Here is a 22,603-nt window from a genome sequence, read left to right as displayed (position 1 = left end):
CTATGTTCTTTTTATGCTGCTTGATCCATCCTACTCTGTTTTTTTTAAGACCAGTGAAATGGATCAGAAGTGCCACCAGGTTAAGAAATGGGAGAGGTGGATTTCTGTTGATGTAAGGATTAAATTGGTTAAGTATGCATACCTTGATTATTTGCTCAGCACATGAATGGGTATCTGTGGATATCAGAAGCAGGCAAATGGTCAAAGGAGTAGGTTAACAAAAGGAATAAATGGAAGTAATGGGATAAAATTAAGAATGGGCCACTTAAATACAGTGGAAAGTGTCCTAGCAGTACGTATCATTAAAATTTGTTAATTATTGTTTGAGGAAAATAGGTTTTTATGAAACCTTAAGTTAGATATTATTAAACTCTAGAAAAGCATCAGATCAAGAAGGAGTTCAGCAGAGGCTCTGTGGGGATAGGGTAGATTACTTTGCGTAGGAATGCTTGGAAGTCAAAATAGATACCTTTGCCCTGCTCTCTCTTTTGCAAATTGGTTAAACAGGCTATAGAGATTAGGTGACTTGGCCAGCAATTCACAGAGGTTCAGTGGCAAAACTGAGCCTCCGAGGTGCCAGCCCTCGTATTCCAGCCACCTGGTGGCAAACTTCCTCTCCGACAAAGAAATGGCTATTTTTCATTAAAAGAGGACTAATTACAAGGGCGAAGATGGTTTGAATACTGGTGTGCTCTCACAGCTGTACTGGTATACTCAAGCTTGATGGAGGAAACCCAAGTAGCTCTTTGCCTGTGCATATACAAACTAAATACATGTAGCTTCTATGTTCAGAAAACTAATGATAAATATAGATGTAGGAATTAGCTTTTTCTTAACAGGAAAAAGCAGAGATGCTTTTTTAATATATATATATGCCAAACACACAAAATGAACTTCCATTTAGAAAGATGCATGAAAATAACTTATAATGAACAAATAATGTGAGGCTGTGATCAAAACTCTTATATTCTGCATTTTATTGCTTTATTTTTGTAAATTTTTTGTCACTGAAGTTATTAGTGGCTATTTTTATATTCATTTTTGGTATGCTAGTGTTTCCAAACAGATTTTTGTAATGGTATGCATACTTGTGCATGTGTTGTGCATACCTTGTGTAATCCTATATACTGCAAAAAAATCTGCAAATTATGCCATCTCTAAATTATATTAATCATTTGAAATTTAAGAATAACATTAAGTTTGTAGCAAGTTGACAAACAATTTGAGACCAATAATGTTATGAGATTGTATATGTTGACCTACACTTTTTTGAAACATCTGAACTACATTTAGGGGTACCTATTGAAGTTTTGTTATCGATATCAGTAGACAAGAAGATCAGGGCCCTTGCATAGATCTCGGTGATTTTTCATGCAGGGAATTGAGTATGTGTTTGTCCCAGTTGAAGTAGATGGCAGCAATCCAAACAGCTTCATTGGGAAAAGAATCAGGACTGCTAAAAACTTTTTTATGTGTGTAATATACACACACGTTATATGTATATGCACATTACATTATATATCTATGTGATAAACAATAGCAAGATCTTTGGAAAGATTTTTCTGCTCGAAGTGAAGGGAATCAAGGACACTTGTGACTGCTCTCTAAGGAGCACAGTGATAGTTACTCTTTAAGGGTGAAACTGAGCAGCCCAGTGATCTTGGCCAGTTTGAAAATAACAGGTGCAAGCAAGAAAGTGTTGCTGTAGTTGCATGTTTTGTTTTAGTCTCTGATCAGGTTTTCTGCCTTAAAATATTGTTTGTTTAGAAGGAGTTTCCTTAAGAAACAATAGGAACCCAGTGGCAAATCATTGCATGGCAACTTTGTTAAAAAAAAACAAAACCAAAACCCCCCGAACCCCAAGCCAAAACACAAACCTAAACCTAACAGTACCTAATAAAGAATAGAATTGTCTATGTGGGAAAATATTAGCAGATGTGACAAATGCTTGCTTCATTGTTTATTAATAATCCAGTTACTGTAATTGCTGCTAAAATGATCAGTAAGTGTTATGCTGTTTTCCTATTGTAAGGCATTAAACAGAAAAGCTGCTGTTACACTGCTCTGAATTGAGGTGATCATCTTATATGTCCAACACATACTACTGTTACTGTGTGTGGTGTGTGACATACCCTACCCTAGCATAATGAATGAAACATTGTGAGTTTGTAAGTGTATCTGCAGCTTCCAGCAGATTAAGGCCATTGACAGAAAGGTGAAGCATGCTTTGGGCTTCAAGTCCTTAAAGAAAACCTCATCCTTATGCAAATTTCATTAGAAGGGTGAAGCTGTGTGATAGTTTAAGGCATGTTGAATTTGGAATATATTTAATTAGAAATTAATACGTTGTGATCTACAATGTGAAAAGAAAGACGTGGTACCCAGGTGTTGATGAAGACCTGGTATGAAGAAAAGTAACCCTGAAGATCCTCTGTAATGATTAAAAAAAAATTGCACTCATTTATCAATGGGAAAGGCTTGGAAAACATAAAAAGCATAACATTATTGATCTGCAGTGGCATTATTAAGTATGTTTAGCAGTTATAACAGCAGGTTTTGCTGTCAGATGAGCTCAACATAGGAGAACCATAGGAAAACTATTTGGGATTCTTGCTCTTAACCTGGAGCTGCATGTTTTATGGCAGTGCATCTTCTAGTATCTGGAAAAGAAGAATATTTTAGCTTGTGAGGCTCAGTTCAGGTGAAGCTTTCGGTTTCTTCAATAGATGGGTGTCATGGTTTAAGCCCAGCCAGCAACAAAGCACCATGCGGCCACTTGTTCACTCTTCCCCTCCTGTGGGATGAGGAGGAGAAAAATATAATAAAAAGCTCGTGGGTTGAGACGTGGACAGGGAGGGATCTCTCACCACTTATGGTCATGGGCAAAAAACAGACTCGACTTGGGGAAAAAAATACAAAATCAATTTAATTTGTTACCAATCAAATCAAAACAGGATACTCATAAGTAAACCCAAATCTTAAAGCACTTTCCTCCCACCCCTCCCTCCTTACCAGGCTCAACTCCACTCCCAGTTTTCTCTACCTCCTCCCCTGCGGCAGCGCAGGGGGACGGGGAATGGGGGTTGGGGGTCAGTTCATCACACGTTGTCTCTGCTGCTCCTTCCTCCTCAGGGGCAGGACTCCTCACTCGTCCCCTGCTCCAGCATGGGGTCCCTCCCATGGGAGACAGTCCTCCACAAACTTCACCATGAGTCCTTCCCACAGGCTGCAGTTCTTCAGTCACAGACTGCTCCAGTGTGAGCTCTCCCATGGAGTCACGGCCATCTTGGGGGGCATCCCCCTGCTCCGGCATGGGGTCCTCCCTGGGCTGCAGGTGGGCATCTGCTCCCCCGCTCCCCTCCATGGGCTGGGGGGGGACGGCCTGCTGTCTCACCAGGGGCTGCAGGGGCATCTCCTCCTCCGGTGCACCTCCTCCCCTCCTTCTTCACTGACCTTGCTGTCTGCACAGGGGTTTCTCTTACATTCCAATCTCCTCCCCCACTGCAGGTTCCCCTTCTTAAATATGTTATCCCAGAGGTGCTAGCACTGTTGCTGATGGGCTTGGCCTTGGCCAGAGGTGGGTCTGACTTGGAGCTGGGGAAGCTTCTAGCAGCTTCTCACAGGAGCCACCCCTGCAGCCCCTCCCCCACTACCAAAACCTTGCCACACAAACCCAATACAATGGGCTTTATTGCTATTTTGTTCTATGTATAGAGTAGGTAAGGAAGTCTGAGGGTCCAGCCCTAGAAGGTATGGTATAAGTAGGAATGCCATGAGAGAAGTAATTTCCCATACTTGTCACTAGAATTCAAGTATGCTGTATTAAGACAAGCACCATGAAGAGCACCCATAAGAGCTGACCACCTTGTTAACCACGTAATAAAATCAAGGCTGAGCTGTCCTAAGTTTGGATTCAGATTTTGGAAGCCTTCAGCCTTGTTTAGGAAGAAGAATTCAAGACAGACCACCTCACTTTTTTCAAGCTGACAAAGAACAATTTGATATTGAAATGAAGAATTTCCAGCAATTTTTGACTGTGATATTCTGGTGAAATCCTGACTTGCCTGGTGAGTTTTTTGTTTAAGTATTTTACCCTTATTTATAAAAGATTTTGAAAGGTTCACAAAAAATATATACCCAATTTCCAAACTGATCTGGGTTGTGACTGTGTATTGTATTATAGATTGTAACTGTTTTTAAAAGTGGCATTCAAACCAAGAGTTGGATGAAACGGGAATTAGATTAGAACTACTTTAAAAATCTTCAGTAAAAAAAGTTTTCACTATAAAAGGTTGCTTCATTGCACTAAAACTGGTATGTCCCTGTTTCAACAAATTTTCTTTTGAAGGTGTTACTTTCTGTGTCTTTGGAATTTCCAGTGAGAGCCAGGGAAGACCCACCCCGAAACAGAAAGTGACTTTCCCAATATGGCCAAGTCCGTGGCTGGCTACAGACAGATCTTAATTTGGGTTTTCGTAGACCAAATGCAAGTAATTGAATTAACTGCTGAGCTAGGTTACTGTTTAACCCATGCTCTGTTTTTCAAAAATTCAAGTTACTGGTTTCTTTGTTTTACAACTACAAATCCTGATATGGGATGTAAAATCATGTTTTTGTTTAACTAAGAGAAGAAGAGAGTCTCTTGGAATTGCTGTGAGTCCCTTCTATGCTGCCTAATCAAGTTTCTCTTTCATACATGATCAACATTCAAAAGTTATTGTAAGTTCATTTTTGGGGTGGTTCTGGATGTGCAGATTTCTGAAAGAAAGCAATTTAAACTGAATTCTGGCTTTGACATTTTTTTGCCCAAAGTCATTTCTGGTGCGTGCATGGTAGACAAAGCCTGACAAACGAAAATATAGAGAAACTGTATAAAATACCATATTTAAATTCTGATTAGGCCAAATTAATATCATTTGAATGCTTTGTGGTTTAAATGCTGAAGAGCAATCTTTCACCTAGGAAAGACTAACTCAGAGTATTCCATGGAGTATCTTGATGCATTTCTTAGTTCCAAAGAGGCCATTTATGGCCTGTTCTTCCTCATGGAGAGCAGAAGGATTATGTTGATAAGGGAATGCTGGAGGTTTTAAAAGGATCTTTTAACATATGTAGCAAGACCGTCTGAAAAGAGAAGACTTGTGCTTAAGGCCCCTTCAAAATAGAAATTGAGCAAATATTTAAAAAAAAAAAAAAAAAGGGCAAGTTATGGAACCGGAAGGCTCGTGAAAGAGCACTTGTGAAGACAGTGCAATGATTTAGTAAACAAGATCATGTCTCCTTTAGGTGGTCATTGTGGAAACTGAAACAACCCACTGTAAAATAATTTTCAGGGTGAATGACAAGGTTTTGTTTTGATAGCAAAGATCCTTTAGACAGCTACAATATGTGTTTATTACATTAGGGTAGAATGGTATTTTTTTTCCCTGAGAGTGATGAATACCTTTATAGAAATGTTTTTGTTTTCTTTTTTTATGGAAAACAATGTCTTCCTCTACATAATGGAAATTTTTTCAAGTCTGCTTGTAAGTTGGCTCCACAGTATACAAGTTTTAGAAAATCCTAGTTATTCTTACAGGCTTATAATTTTCTGGATGGTTTCTTATGTTTAATATGGCTCCCTGCAGAATAAAACGTACAGAGCAGTGGGAATCATCCACTACTCCTATGAAGAAAATGCGTCAAAGTCTTACTCCTGATAGGAACCATCTTCTAATTTCAGATTTAATTGCTTTCCTACATCATCTCCTTTTGGGAGACGAGATGGCAGAAGAGTAGGAACTGTCTTGATTTGATGATCTTAAAGGTCTTTTCCAACCTAAATGATTCTATGAAATGAGTGGGTAAGTCTCTTGAAGGCTTATTCCACCATGTTGGCCCCAGTCAAAAATGTTTCTGCCTGTTCTGCCTTTGTCCTGTCATGATCTGTAGGGCCTGATCTTCTGGTTTGACAAAAATGGGGTTGGCTTTTGTGTGGCTGCAAGAATCTTTAACTAGAAGGCTCTTTTTCTCTCCACTCTCAAGACTTGTTACTTCTCCTGGTGGCTGTGCACTATTATCTCTCATGTGTTTTAAGGAGTATGGTAGCTTCCCAGAACAGCTCTCAACCTTTTTAGGCACACAAACTTCTGCTACGTGTCCATGGATGAACAACCTCCTTTCCAGTAAGCCAGAATGTCATTTAAATGGGGAATCATTATGATCAGGCCAAGGCCAAAATTACAATTCTTGTTACCCTAGTTAATAGAGGAAAGTTTTATATAGCTTCATGCTGTATGTGGTAGAAAACTCTAAAGATGAAATGGTTTGCAACAAGAAGAGCAGAATGCTTCTTAAATCAGATTAATAATTGGATCAGAAGCATTAAGGTCAACTCCAAGAGCTGAAAGCAATGTTTAGAGGAAAGCTTCTATGCTGTGTGTACCCTGGTATTAGTGATTCCTAGGTGTCATGTGGGTCAGGAAAAACACAAAGTCTGGATTCCTACATGCGAGCCTTTCTTTCCCAGTCAGTTCCAGAAAAGGCTTTTCTGGACCAAAGATGCAGCAGTCTCCTACAAAGATATAGTTTTTCCTCACTTTTTCTATGGTGAAACCAACATCCTTTGCCTTTCTTTCCTGTTTGAAGCATGCAGCGTGACTGCTGGGGTTCATCTAGAGCAATAAACCCAAGCTGATTATAAAATAAATTATGACCTAGTCATTTACTACTGTGCAGCTGTTGTGTGCATATTCCTATCATGCAGCCTCTAGTCAGCATGTTGCAGAGCAACCTGACTAGCAAATTGACTAGGGCTTCTCTTGTGAACCTTTCAGCTTGCTCTCAATAGGTATAAGAAATATGTGAAACATTTTCCTTAGGGAAAACAGTTCAGTAGGGGTGAAAAATATTTTTAGTGAGGGTTTTTTTTTATGGTTTGAAAACACATTGTAGTATCTCAGTCTCAAGACACAGCAATTCAAAACACGTGGCCACATAAAAGTTTTTTAAAAAAACTTTTGTTCAACTTTAAGATCCCTAAAGCTACAATTAAAAACCTCCATGACTTTCTTGAAAAACCCTTTTTCTGTCAGAAGCTATGTTATATTAGCCAGTACTAACGATTTCAATTTCCAGAGGACTTAAGTTTAAGTAAATAAATGGAGACCATTCTAGCATTACTGCCTAACCTGAGAGGAATCTTTACATGAAAGAAAGCACCATGGGCAGTGATAATCTCACTAACTTTCCAAATTAAATTGTGAATTAAACTTCAGTACTATTAATAACATGAGTATAATTAGGCAGTGGTTAGTTAGCTATGTTATTTTTACCTAGAAAATGCTCCTTTTTAACTGCAACCTGGACACTAGATATGAACATGAGTATCACTGGAGAAAAATACAATGTCCAAAGACACACTAATATAGAGAAAAGGGAGAAGAATACCATTCTAGCTGAAGAAAAATGGAGACTGTTTTGGGTGATAATATTCATATTGAGTGAGAAATGCTGGGGATATATCAGCTTTTTGCTGTAAGAGGAAGGAGAGGCAATACTGAAGATTTTAGTAAGCTAAATATGAGTAATATAGGTAATATAGGTAAATATCTAATGCAGCAAATAGAAGTACAAGATCAAAGTAGTGAAGGGAGATCAGTGATCATATATCAGCAGTCTTGTTTGTTTTGCTTTTAGAAACATCCATCTAAGGATGGTGGTACAGGTGGCTGTGAAGAAAATGAGAAGATTTTTCTCTAACTTTTTCTGGGGAAGTGACAGCCAGCAGGTAGCAATGGTCAGAGGCTAGCAGGGAACAAAAGGTTGTTTCAAAGTAGCTTGCATAAACCAGACTATGGATAGATTGGGATGGAAATATCAGCACATTAGTGACAGCAGATAAAACAATGTTTAAAGAAGAAAGAATCCAAAGAAGGTTGTCTATGAGAAATAATTTTTTATGGAAAAAAATTGCATACCTCTAAAAGCAATAAGATGAAGGAAGAAGGAGTAGTTCCTAAGAGGAACTTAATCCTAAATTTCACTGGTACTTGACACAAAATAATTCCAATCATAGAATCATAGAATCACAGAATCATTTAGGTTGGAAAAGACCTTCAAGATCATCGAGTCCAACCATCAACAATGCCCACTAAACCATGTCCTGAAGTACCCCGTCCACTCGCTTTTTGAATACCTCCAGGGATGGTGACTCAACCACTTCCCTGGGCAGCCTATTCCAATGTTTGACAACCCTCTCAGTAAAAAAAATTTTCCTAATGTCTAACCTAAATCTCCCTTCCCTCAACTTGAGGCCATTTCCTCTCGTCCTATCTCCAGCCACCTGACAGAAGAGACCAACACCCACAAATCCTTTCCCCCCAAAGAGTCTTTCTAATGTATTCCTCACTCAAAAACTATAAGCTAAGTTACATTTTAGAAATAGCTTTATCCAAGCTTATGATGGTGCTCTGTCTTGATTAAAAATTTTAAAAAGCTGCAATGTGAGTACTTTTTTGGTATAGTCATTAGAATAATGTATGAATCATATAAATTTTATGTTTATTGATAGTGTAATAGGAGTGTTTGCTCTAACATATGAACTGTGTATGTCCCAAACAGAAGTCTGTGCAAGGCCAGAATCCTAGAGGGGGGCAGGATTTATTTCATATTTTGGAAAAAATCAGAAAATTAATTTCAAGTAGTCCTAAGCCAGAGATATAAAGTCTGTGCAAAGTAATTTCAAACTAAGGGCAAAATAAAAAGCAAAACAAAGGTTTATGGTGCACTAAGTACAAAATTTAGACCAGTGGATAAACCAGTGCATGAAGCCTTTATAAAGCCCTATCATCACCCAAGTCCTACTTTAAGGATAAAAGTAGTTTGTTCTCCCATTTTTAGACTTCTGCCTAAGGCATGTTTCACACGAAAACCATATAGTTTCCTTTAAAAGCTGTCTTTGATTACTAAATAGTTTTGCTTAGAAACTGTACCTTTACCCTTTAAGTGTAGAGGCAAAGCTTTTAACACAGTGATAAATGTTCTCTTGTATTTTGTACAGTGCTGCAAATAAGAAGGTAAAGATTTTGACTTTTGAAGGAGGGTGTGTAGCTAGAACTGTAATTTGCATTTGCACATTATTTTTACTGTGGAATTAAGCCCAACAGCTTGTTTAAGTCGTTGGGAGGGTGGTAGAGCTGAACAGAGGTGTAGCAGGTATTGCAGCTGAATTACAGGAGGTATAAGCCACCCTTAAGGGAGACACACAGCAGGGAGGACCGCTCACTGCATAAAACTGTCAGCGAAATCTCATAGAAAACAGGCAAGTCTGGAAATACTAGTGCTAGCTGGACAAGAAATAGATGACAAGTTATGAGTATCTGCAAGAGATGTGTGTAAAAGTTGTCACTACATGTGTAGTATATACAAGTATATTTTGAGTAAGGGGATTGTAATTCCTTAGTTCTCACATAACAAGAACTTTGCTCTTGTGGTTATGCCATCTGAAATTCTGAAGTATTATATCCCTTTTATGTACCCTTGCCTCTTAAAGCATATAAACCCTTTTTACAAAGTTAATCTTGCTGTTTTTTATGCATTCTTAGACTTTTCAATTTTGTGTATGAAAAGCTAAAACTTTTGTGTGGTCGTCAGTCAATGGAACATTCTGTGTTACACTGCAAAGTGTAACCTGACCTTTACCACCTTCCAAAAAGCAAATGCTGAGCGTCAACCCCACAGACATCCAGGGCAGGGAGAAGAACAGATCCTGATGGGACTATCTGCCAAAGATGTGCACGCAACTCCTTGCCTCAACGTGTCCCCTCCAATGCCATGGGTCGGTCCTCTCTGGGCTGGGCTTTGTAGGTGGGCAGAGGATCAGGAGAAGGCTGCTGGGCCTGCAGCTGGTATAGCAACTGCTCTAGAGTTTTTTGTATGGAAGCCATTGGGAAATATAGGAATAACCCCTCTGATCCCCAAGGGATTTAGTGGACTAGGCCACCTGCTGTGCACTGGAATTAGAATTTATTACCCTTTTTGTAAAAAATAATAGTTTTTAATCATGCATAATCCACCGCAGAAGAGACACATTCTTAAGTACAGAAAGCAATTGAAGGCCTGGAGACAACCTGAAGTTTAAAAATGCCCATTTTTTAAAAGTATGTTTTTGAAGGAAACAAACCTTCCCTCAACCCATCATTTAAGTGATTTATTTAGTCTTCATGTAGACTAGAATTTCAGACAGTACCTAATCCATCTGCTTATAGAGAAAGTTGTCATTCATTCACCACCTGACAGAAAAAGCTACCCTGGGGGTTAACTACAGGTTCTGGTACTATCTGGAGGGTGGGGGCAGCAGTTTGTTATTTCAGTTTTTATAGTCCTTGGCTCTGTGTTTGCAAAGCTGTTTTAAGTTCACTGCTAGGAGTCTGCCCAGCCATGCGACCATGTTGATGCCTATTGTGGTGCAGGTCTCAGTGATACCTTGTAGCAAGGAGTTCCACAGGTTTTCACCGCTTACTGTTTGGAAGTTTTATTATTATTAGGTTTATGACTTTTCCGTTTCAGTGGAGGCCTCTTTTCTCCTTAGGTGTGAGGTAGGGCAAATAGCTCCTGATCTGCGTTTTCTCCCTGCCATTTATTGTTTTGCATATTTTGATCATGCTCGTTTGTATTCACTTTTTTTCCGTAAACATTCCCAATCCTTTCAATCTCTTTATCATTCTTACTGCGTATCTCTTTCTCATGTATCTTAGATGGGCTAACCAGAAATGAACAAAGTACTCCAGATGAGGCCAAATTATTGATGTATGTAACAGGTGAAATCCTGGCCCTGTTGAAGTTGCTGGGAATTCACTGACATCTAAGGGCTGGGGTTTCTCCCAGTGCTGTCATGTTTCCTACATTATTCTTCCTCCCATTTTTCATATATTCAACTTAAAAATTTGGCAGCTGAGACTTTAATCTAGAATCCTACTGATTCAGCATCCTCCATTAAATTGCTGTTAGTCCACCGATTAGCAGTGTAGCTCTGTGGACAGGATTAGTTCCCTCCCCAAAATACTTTGATGAAAAGGGTCAAATTTTGTCCTGATTCACATCAGTTACGGAAACACTCTTGATGTTAATTTTGAACAGCTGAAACTGGGGGCAGCAACCCAGACTTTCAAACAATGCTGTTTGTGTTCACAGTGACCTTTAGCTGCAAAATCTGCTAAAATACATTATTTAGTGTATGAAAGCAAACAAAATTTTTGCCTCAGTAAATGACTGTCCATAATGCAACATGAATATGAGGCAAAACAAGTCAGAGTTGTTTTGGTTTTTTTTTTTTACAACATCTGTAAAAGAAATCTGTTAACTTCTGTTTCTTCCCTAGAAACATCTAAGAAATGTTCAGATTGTTGCTGGCTAATAAATACAGTAAATGAAATGTTAATAAATCACCAGCAATTTAGCCTGACAATAACATGGATTGACCACATTGATTAAATTGATTATGTTTCATATATTTACAATATGTAGACACAAGCCTAATTTATTTTCTGAAGAGTTCAAGGTAGGTATCACTGGTTTAACAAAAAAAAGGGGGCAAAACAAAACAATGGAGTAATGTTTGTGGTTGCTATCTGCAATAATCTAATGCTGACAGAGAGCAGTATTTTATTTAGTAATTAACAGTGTAAAGGGGAGAGAAGCTGTCATGTTGGTTCTTAAGCTGGGGAATGTGATGAAAGATGATATCTGCGATCTCATCCTTTCCACTTGTTTAGGATTGTCAGGATGAGAAATGTCAGCATTATGAAAGCTCAGCTCTGCTCTTGATATGATAAAACCCTTCAAAAGCCAGTCTTTCTCTCCCTCTCCCCCCTCCTTTCTCACTCTTGCACTTGCTTTTTTATTTATCCTGTTTTGTTAGATGGCAGAAATATAATTCTTTTCTTTCTTCCTATTATAAGCCACCATTTTTGTTTTATTGTATGTTTCACAACCCCTAATGCCCCACTGAAAATTACCTTGTTAAATGACAGTGTTTCAAAGCCATGAATCCTTTCCACCATTCCCTCAGAGGTTTGAAACAGTCAACAGACTGTAAAGAATAAATAATAAAAAAGTATTGATTATTTTGATGACTGTGAGATTCAATTAAGTATTAATTTTGCCCTCCAGTGGACCTATCAAGGTATTCAAAAGGGAGGATTCGGCTCAGCTAAATGTGTGCTGAGTGCTTCAGCCTTAAATAGGGAGAAAATGTGTTTACCTACAGTATTTGAAGAGGAGTGCATTGATGCACAGAGTCCAATATTTAAGTGCTGTGCAAATTAAGCCCTGGTGACAGTGACATTGTTTTCAGCGATATGAGTATTGACTAAAGAAGTGCATTTGATGACAGCTTAAACTATTTGTATTGATTAACATTTTCATAGATTATCATGTGTCATATCAAATTCACTTTTCAGACATGAATACATTAAAAAACCCATAGGCAAACATCGACCAATGTGAGGATGGGACAGAGGGAACATGCTAACCAACCTACTTGCTCGCTGGTCACCTGTTCTCTGCATAAGAACCATTTAGGCATGAACTTTGCAATAAATAGCTGCCAGAGAGCGCAACGAGGTCACTTGTTCCTTTCCTTTTTAGTTTTTTTTTTTTCCCTCTGGTTTCTGTGCTGTCATGATATTGTGCCTATTAGTTTGCAAACGGAATAATAGAATGTGCTTGGAAATAATGCCTGACCCCCAAGTGTCCTCAATGAGCAGAAGATAAAACAGATCCAACTCATCAAGAAAAAATTTATATATATATGTGTGTGTAACGTTTTATGGGGGATATAATGTCGCAAACACAAGAATAATTGCAAACTGTATGTGTAAGTATCTTCCCTAATTTTATCTTTTAAAAAATGGTTTCTGTGGTTTTTATTTTCAAAAGAAAAATGTGTGTTTGTCTGTGTTTATGGACTTTTGGAGCATAGTATTCCAAAGACAGGAATAGTTAGAAGAAATTTGTATGTCTGTTGAACGTATGTAATGAAATGGCTATTTGCTGCTGTGTATTTTCATAGAAATGCTGGAATGCTAGAAACTGTGTATTTGATTTTGTTAATGTTGTATAGCTGAGGATGCCTCTTTAAATCACTATGGAGCGTTCACAGGGCGCTCCTCTTCTGTGGCGTTGGAGCATACAGGAATTTCTTTCCTTACTACGTTAAGGACAGGGTGAGGTGTGAAAACATACACACATAAAAAAGCACATCCCACAATTAAAGCTGTGTTGGTTATGTTGCTTTCATAGAAGTTTTTCTCCAAAGCATCCTGAATCTCTCACATGCTAGTTGAGCTTTAATAGGGTGGGGAGTAATGGAAAACTCATTGGATCTGTAATAGCTCTTCACTTGACTGCAGCCAGCAATAACAGCAGGAGCAGCCAGAGATAAGAGAGGGAGAGAGAGTGTGTGTGTATGTGTGTGTGTGAGAGAGAGGGAGTGGAAAAGAGAGTAGACGCACACCAAAGCTGCCACTTTTTTTTTCCCCTCACTCTTTTTTTTTCTTCCCCCCCCCCCCCCCCCCCCCCATCCTAGGATCCAATGATAGCTGGACAAGTCAGTAAGCCCTTGCTGTCACTGCGGAGTGAAATGAATGCAGAGTTGAGAGGTGAGGACAAGGCAGCTACTTCAGACAACGAGCTGAATGAGCCCCTGCTTGTGCCTGTGGAATCAAATGACAGCGAGGACACTCCCAGCAAGCTCTTCGGTAAGTCTGTCTAGGTATTTCATTTCACTGCTACCATGTTGTCCGGAAGAGCAATCTCCCCCCGTTTTTTTTTTTTTTTGTTTTGGTTTTTTTTTTTTTTTTTTTTTGGTTCGCTCAATTTTCTTGTAAGAACGGAGGAGTAGCTTGGAGCATGCAGACATACAGCCCTCTGCTCCCATTGCAACTGGTTACCAGAATGACAGCGTCAGTCCTGAAAACTTTTGTCAACAATGAACTTATTTTATGCAAGTTGCAGACATTTTATGTTTTCTTTTGATCCATGGTCTCTAATGTGAAAAATAGAAGGGGGGATCATTTTCTTGGAGTAGTTCGTTAACATTTTATTTCATTAGGTGCTGATGTGTCTCGTATGCTACCGTCTTTTTCTAAGGCTGGATTAAACTGAAAAGTTATAATTTTATATGGTAAAGATAAAGCTGGCTGAAGAGAGCTGAAACATTCCCATAGAAAACACTCTGTACTGAGTAAACAAAGGCTACCAAGGGTACTGCACATGGAGCTAATATTTTTAGAATTTAAATTAGAAATTAAATATTTCTTCCAAAGCCTGTGCAAATAGAAATTACCTTTTGAATTTTTATTTATTTTTAAATAGTCTAAATTGTTCCAGATAAGTGTAACCTTTCACAATCAAAACAAAAGCAGCAAGAATGGCACTCCAACACAGACATCTGTCATTCAAACGGATGACACCCTGTAAGCCAACTCAAGCAACTCTGATCTCTAATCAGAAAAGGGAGCAGAGTTGTTGAGGCGCGTGCTTGAGTGATAGATGTTGATAGATGTCTGAGCTGGAGCAGCACTGTATGGTACATAGTGACATTTTGGGTTTAGAGGGATTGCTCTCCTGAAGGAGTTGCTTTTAATTATTTTCATTTGTGACTTGAGACAAACCTTAATAGAAATGGAACATTTCCTTATTTTACATGATCCTATAGGTGGAAGTTGAAGGGAAGATGATCTTGTTAAAGAGAATGCAGTTTAAGGGAGAGAGGGTGAGAGCCCATTTTCTAAGATTCAAGTTTTGATTTCATAATCTGTAAGGAAATCTGTAGCAGTGTTCAGATTTCAGTATTCCAGCTACAGTAAGAGCTGCAAGATTTTTTTAAACAAAAGAATACATGCAATTTTCTTTTAAAATGTTCCTTACCCCTTACTAAAAGATATAGGACAAAATGTTTTACTAAATAACTTCACTACAGATATGGGAAAATAATAATAATTTAAAAATCCTAAAATTTAATTTCTGGATTACAGTAATGACCAATACTGAATATCACATCCATTTTTAAGCACCCTCTTAGTAATCTTTGTTTCCATGGAAAGCATGATTTCCATTAGCAGTTTGAATGTTCAAAAAGCATATAATAATTGTTTTAGTTCATTTCATCCAGGAAAGAATTGTAATGTCTAAAATTCAGAGGGCTATTAGTTGTCTAGAGTAGTATAAATATCTTCAGCTGTGTTTTATGTATTTTATTTGCACAAATGTTTAGGGTGCATCTATTAAATAAAGCAATGCATATACAAAACAAAAAATGGACTTTTCATTTGAGTGTAGTGAAATGTCTGTTTGTTTGTTTTTAGATCAGGAAAGTCTTGTAATAAAAGCCAGGATATTTTTTTAGCCATTGTCATTTGGATGCTCTACAGTGATAGTGAAGTATACACAGACACTTTCATTAGAGTTGCCGAGTGGGATATAGAAATGATGTGCAACAGTATCTTGTCTTCTGAACTGCAAACATAATTTATGTCCCTAAGAGCACTAATGAAAAAGGTACAAATTAATATATTGTGCTGTTTATATTTCTGAGTGTAAGATGTTTGCTAGCCTGATTCTTATACTACTAAAAAGATACATTCCCAAGTAAACAAAAGTAGGTGAAATAGTTCAACTGCCCCAGTATGAACTTATGTACCATTTATCTATGTTCTGTTACAATTATGACAGATGCTACAGATCTTTTAGCAGCAGCCCTTGTCAGTTAATTTTAGTAACTTTAAGAACATAAAAGAAAGGACAGTGGGGCTATTTTGATACATTTGAGGATCAAACCAAGCAAATTTAAAATAAAGATGATCAGCCTTTATGTCATGGATGCATCCCATAAGACAGTTTTGCAGTAAACATTTAAAATAATTAAGTGTAGTTTTGTTTAAAGCTTTGATACATAAATATGGAACATTGTTCTATAGCTGTTTCTCTTTGTTTAATGTTATGAATAGCGTGTTAGGAATGCATACTTTGGGCCTTTCTTTGCAGTCTCTGAAATCAAATTATTTGTGGCCTTATTGACATGTGATGGCATAGAGATTGACAGTTTTCTTCTCCAACTTTCTTTCTTGCAATCAGAGATAATAATTTTCTTTTTACAGTATTACATTTAATACATGCTGTGTGAAAATTTGCCCCAAATCTGTTAAGCAGGAGAGGGAGAAGTGTTTTAGAAAGTCAAGGGAGGAGACGGTTCCACAGAGAACAAAGTTTTTCCAACTGCTTCTTTCACGTTTTGTGGAAAAATTGTGAAAATCACATGCTGATTTAGTTGGAATGAATGACCATCATTTGAGTGTCTTGTTGATGTTAGTAATATTTCACGTGTCTTATTTTCATATAGATGAACAGAGTGGAATGATTAGATGCTAAGAGCTTTCTTCTTTCTCACCAGACACGTTCTGCTTAGCTTCTTTTGATGGATGGGTTTATTTCTGCAAGGACCTGCATTACTTACCTGTACCTTTTCCTAAAATCCACCTCCTTTTTCTCAAACTTCCTTGTTTTGGTATTTCACTGCATACCATAGAAACAGTGGGTATTTATTTTTTGTTTTGGTAGCAGATAGCACAATTAATCATAAAAATGGCACCTCTTCAACAACAGTCCCAGCTGCAGGTGAGGAAAGGGCAGGAGTACAATTAATTATACTTTTTTTGACTTGGGAAGATAAGCAGTAAACTTTTGCTTCTCTTATGGGTGCTTTGCTGTCAGTGACAAAGCAGGTTGAATGCTGCAGCTCCTTGGGTCTCAGAAATACCAGCACAAGCTGGGATAAGTTTCTGATCATCTGAAGCAGCTCCCACCTGAAACTGGTGCACAGGTGTCTGGGAAGATGCACTTTGTCACTGTGGTGCAGTTGTTACCTGTGAGTGATGACAGGAGCAGCTGTGATTAGAGGGGTTGTGCTTGCTTGTTGTTTCCCTGCTTGCTTTCTCATGGTGGTGGTGCTTGGGTTTTGGTTTTGGTTTTTTTTTTTTTTTTGGGGGGGGGGGGGTGTAGTGAAAGAGAAGGCTGTCTTGTGGTCTGGGGGTTTGCATCTGTAATCCTCCGCTTGTGCGTTTATACCAGTGGACTTTTTGGAATCTGCATACCTGCATGCAAAAAGACTTTTGATACTGAAATCATGTGAAACAAGAATGGAGTAAAAAACATGGTGAAAAATACTTTGAGATGCAAAATGTCGGTAAAGGACTCTATTCTGAAACACATTAGCTCAGAAATACGGTTTTGAAGTACGGAGTTGGCACAGCTACAGTGTTTCAGTTATAGAAATCCCAGTTTTGTGGAGCAGTATGAGGTGAAGTTGCTTTGCAAGGGATCTTGTGGTGTATTATTTACTCTTTAAAATATTTGTGAAGCAGTATCTCCTATTTTAATCATATGATGTAATAAAGAAACAGAGAAACTGAGTCTGGCTGTTGATGTTCCTGGCAGTGTCATTTTCAGATCAACTTGTCTTATTCTACAATATGCTTCAAAATAGTAACCCAGGCCAAATGCCATGGCTCTTACTAGAGAAAGATTTTGTTAATGCTAAGTAGTAGCTTCACTTGAATAAACACATTGGGATTTGATCCTAAATTAATAAATCCTAGTTGCAATTTTATACAATACCTTTAAACAAGTTTAGAATAAGTTATGAAGTATTGGTCTGAAAAAAATCTTTGTAAGAAAAAAAACCCTTCATGTTTAGATGTGTAATACTATAACTGTTGAGATTCAGAAGTTGGTATAGACCCTAGGCATATGTCATGCATAAAATTCTCTGTACAGTAAAAATCCCAGGAAAGAAGTGGCTAGTCCAAGCACCAAAAGCCCCTGTGGACTGAGGCTGGCTTTCTTGGAGTTAGATCCAGTCCTTAATTTATCCTTAATTGAAGGTAATTTGTGGCATAATTAGATAATGGTAAAAAGAAAGCTGGGAATGCACTTGCATGTTAAGGTAATTTTACTGTATTATAAAAAGTTGCTCTTTGAGATTGAGCCTGTAGTTATATGCATCAAACTTATTTAAATAAATAAAACTGTAAGTATATAGTGAGTGCAAGACGAAGCCTATAACTGTGGTCCAAAAGTGTTTCCTATTAATTATTGCCGGACAGCAAAAACCTGATTGCTGCCCTTTTTTTGCTGGCAAGATTTTGTTCCAGTGAAATTAAATCTTAAGTTTCCTGTGCTGGATCTGAAGACTGTGGTTTCATTTGGTTCATTACCAGTTTTTTGCTTTTTTTCATAAAGCTGTGTATGCTTGAAATACGGAGCGGGGATGTGCGAGTTAAATGAATCTGCACACATTTCCATAAACAAGGGTTTATTTTCAAATGCCTGCATTGGCTTTGGGATTTTGTTTTCCTTTCCCATATTGTTACCCATGTTTCAGAACTGCATGCATCTTTCTATATAAGCATACACATATATGCTGTAGTGGAACAGGGTAGAAGTTGTTTCTAGCTGATTGTGTTTTGCTAGTAGATCCCTTGTATTGCTCTTTAAGGAAACATCATCTGATTTTTTTTTTTTTTTTTTTTTTTTTAAATAGAAGTTGCCTTGATTAGAATTTATGGCACTGGAGTCATTTCAGTTACAAAGGATAAAGGACTAAATTGTCTTTTACCTCTTGAGACAGTGGTCTCTGCGGGTCAGAGCAGAGGTCATTGTCAGGTTGCTGTGAGGAAGCTCACATTATCGTCATTAACAGCATATCTAGCCTGTGGGGGGAAAAAAGGCCTTCAGACTGAGAGCTTTCCTTTCATCAGTGTATTTAAGGATGACTCTCGGTGTTTTGGTTATATGCTCAAATTTTAAAGGCCTATAAGATCTCTGCCTGTCAGGAACACTTTGATAAGGTTTGGTAATTTCAGTGAAAGAAAGCAATGTGTGTTTGTCGCTCTTGCTGCATTTTAAAGCTCTGGTGAATATTTCTGTTCTGATAGGGAAGTTCATGGCCCCAATGCTTTCAATATTAAAATCAGAGCCTTCTTTTAGATGCAGCAAACATTTGAAATATGTTTAATCTGCATATAAAGATTCTTGTCTTTTCACATAATTTTATTCAATAATTTCCACATTGTGGATGCTTTGTTCTGAGACACTATCGGTTATCCATGCCATCAGTAAGGGCCATCGGACTGATCCTGCTAGTGCTTGAATGTGTGATACTTTTATTAAAGCAAGTAATCTATGGATTAGGAGCACTATTTCATTACAAAGACTGGAGGACTGAGGAACGTTAACGGGTGGCATGTTACAGAACCAGATCATTATACAGGCTTGTAAATCCATTTTCTGAAATGTAGTGGTGTCTTGCTCAATTAATGAATAAGTTTTCAAAGAATCTGAAGATCTGGCTATGTGATTGATTGTTATTTCTGAAAGCTATATTTGACATGAGCATTTTTAAATAGGTGTTTGCAAACAGTTAGGGACTTGAATAACTGCTCTGAATAATGTTATTGTCTGATTCCTTGGCAGAGTTCTTACTGAAGTCAGTGGGGGATGCACTTGTGAATGGGGAGTAAATGCCCATTAAAGCCTAAAAAGATGTTATGACTATTTAAACACAAAGCACGATGCAATGGTAAGACAGAAAATCCATCCTTAGCGCAGCGATCCTGCTGTGCCTAGGTATTGCAGGTAGCTCAGGCAGTGGTGGTACTGATGCTAGCACGTATATTCCAGCTCCAAGGAGACTGGAGTCTTACTCCTTTAACCTTTGATGAAAGCAATATTGGGCTGATGAAGGGCAAATATTGCAGACCCACTTATCAATTCCCTTGCTTGTATGGAAATAAATAAGTCTCTTATTGCTGTGCCTGAATTGTGACAAAGCCTATTTAAAAAAGGCAAACAAACAACAAAAGCTATTTTGAGCATTGGGAAAGTTAATTGTGTTTTTTTAAAGACAATTCTGTTTGTTCTCATGAATTTCTAATTACTTCTTTGCCAAATTTTTTTGAGCTAAGTGTATGTTATGTGGTTTTTTTAAATGAGGCTTGAAGTCTGATTTTCTGTATTTATATACAGAATAACTAATATTAGAGACGGAAGGAAAAAAGAATGAACTCCTAGTATGTAATTGGTATGACTGAATGACAAATAGTTCATTTTTAATTAGTCAATCTTTCTTCTCCCTGTCTTTGAAGTTATAAAAATAACAACAAACTTGTTTAAAAGCAACATAAATGGCTGGCTGTTTCAAAGGGGACTTGCTGGCTACTAGACAGTAAACAGGTAATTTGTGAAAAAACTGTTACTTTCTTTGATTGAGATCCTTGCCGGTTTGTGTTTTGAAATTAATAATAGATCAGACACTTGAACATTAAAAAGGAAGCAAACGTAGAAAAGAGAAGGAAGGAGAATTGGATGTTTCTATTGGACTTCACATGATTAAGCAAGTTCTCCACGGAAATGTGCAGGTGAGGCAGACAGAGGCCAAGTTAGATTTGCCCAAATGTGCACATGGCACCACTTAACACCTCTCTTGATTTCCTTATGCTAAACAAAGAGACAGCAAGTGCTTATACCAAGCTGGCACCCTGTCAGGGGGCAATCTGTATAAAGTTTCCTGCTGTCAGGTTAATAAATTTTTAAAAAATATCCAAAGGCAAAGGTAGCTGTAGGAAGCTCAGAGTAACAGTTGCCATTCTCCTGTGGATCATTTTTCCCTTTAATATCCTATGTAGCACTTCGTTTTCCTTGTTGTGTTGTCTTCCTAGGTTTTGTTCTTCCTGACATTTGTGGGTTTTCCTTTGTTTTAATTCTTTTTCCTTGCTAAGCTGTTTCTTCTGTTGCATCCATCACCTGTGGTCCTTTTTTTGGGGGACAGATGGTCAGAGGATGGGAAGATCAGCTTTATGGCTTTTTACACTTTGATTTAATTGCGTATTCAGTATATTAATGTTTCTTCCATTAATGGTTTTATTTATGACTTTTTATATGACTACCACTAGTACTACCATTAGTGCTACCAAAATAACATTATTTTGCTAGTTACAAAATCATTTCTGATGAGCTCAGTGGTAGAAGTTACATTAAAATGACAACTAAATGAGAAAATTAATGCTGAACAGGGGCAAAAGCAGAATAAAATTAAATGTGTCATAATTTGTGGGTTTCAACAGGAATATTATTTTGTCATGGAAATGGTTTGATATTTGTTAGTGTAAAGTCTCATTTTTCTCTTTTTCCACCATATACAAATGAAAATCAATATCTGTATGAAACAAAGGAAGATTTGTATTGTGACATGTCCTGCTTTATGTTGTGATACTGCTTTGATGCTTTCGGAAGCAGGACTAAGCCCTTTTACTTTGAAAGCAGAGATCATCTAGAGAAGAATAGTACCTTATCTCGTCTGGCTAAATAAAAACTGCTGTTTTCAGAGAGACTGAAATTGGGTTCGTTCTCTAGATATGGCAGGGATATCTACATTTACCAAATCAGTGCACAGCCCACACCCCTGCCACTCTAAAATGTGTTTGCTTAACACTAAACTACTGCTTGTCTATTCCTAAAAGTAATTTGGATTTCTGTTTTTATTTTAGAATATATAAGAAGAGTTGTTGGGAGAGTGGGAGTTTTGTTTTTCTTTTTATTCTTTCTTTTCAGTGTGACTGGAATATGATGCAATTAAAAAAAAAAAAAAAAAAAAAACAAAAAAAACAAACAAACAAAAAAAAAAAAAAACCAACCCCCAAAAAACCGCCAAACCAAAAAACCAGAGTCCTAAACCAATTCCATGTTACTCTGAAGATTCGAATGTTACGCAAATAAGAAATAAAGATTTTGCCATGTTAAGAACAGTATTTGCTACAGCAATCTATCATTAGATTATTTCCTTGAAAACTAGCATGGAGTTTATAGAAGCGCACTAATACTGGCTTTTAAAAACATCTTTGTGCTTTTCAGTTCAGATGGTGGTTGTGTGGTTTGAAGACCATTAGAGATTCTATCAAGTCATTTTCATTTTCTAGCTCAGTCTCCTATCTGACATAGTCCCACTTTTTAAAATCTTGTTTTCAAGTTGTTGAATAAAGAATTATTAGCACTCAGTTGCCTTCCAGCAGAAGATAAAGGAAGTCCTCTCCCAGACTGCACTGGACACACAAGCCTAGCCCGTTGTTCTCACCACAAACGCCCAAGGCTTGTAAAGTAAAGGGTCAGGGAAAAAAAAAAAGTGCCACCTTTCTTTTCTGCCCCTCTCCTTCCTTACAGCCAGGTTTGGAGCCCTTCTCCTCTCTTCTTCTGCTCGTTAGTGTGTGCACACAGCTGGAAGCATAGACAGCTGTGCATGGGCAGTTGTTGCTCAGGTCTACTCAAATGCATCTTGCCTCATCTGTCAAGATCTGCTTTAGGTTTCCGTGCTTTGTTTGAAGCTTAGCATTTGGGGGGGGGGGGGGTGGTGTATGTTCCTTGAAGAGGCTGATGTAAAACCTGTGTCTAATCAAGAAGCCAGGATTGCTTTTCAGTAAATACACCTTAAGGCGTACTTAATATATTGTACTATTAAGTATGTGTAATTATTTCTTGAGATAGCACAATATTAACTGCAAAGGAAGAAAGA

General features: G+C 37.8%; 1 protein-coding gene across 4 annotated transcripts in view; it reads left to right on the top strand.

The window, feature by feature from the left end:
- Positions 1-22,603, top strand: part of POU6F2 (POU class 6 homeobox 2) — a 316,623-nt gene that overhangs the window by 46,921 nt on the left and 247,099 nt on the right. For 3 of the 4 annotated variants that reach the window (XM_030009371.1, XM_030009370.1, XM_030009373.1), the window contains exon 2: positions 13,568-13,739. In XM_030009371.1, the coding sequence (XP_029865231.1) occupies positions 13,574-13,739 (166 nt within the window). In that variant the 5' untranslated portion in view covers positions 13,568-13,573. Of the gene's footprint in view, positions 1-12,772; positions 12,857-13,567; positions 13,740-22,603 lie in introns of those variants that run through there. The other variant, XM_030009372.1, reaches the window with a different exon arrangement.

This window comes from Aquila chrysaetos, chromosome 3 (genome assembly GCF_900496995.4).
Source record: "Aquila chrysaetos chrysaetos chromosome 3, bAquChr1.4, whole genome shotgun sequence".
Taxonomy (NCBI): Eukaryota; Metazoa; Chordata; class Aves; order Accipitriformes; family Accipitridae; genus Aquila; species Aquila chrysaetos.
Note: the sequence above shows the minus strand (reverse complement) of the source record. Positions and strands in the feature narration are given on the sequence as shown.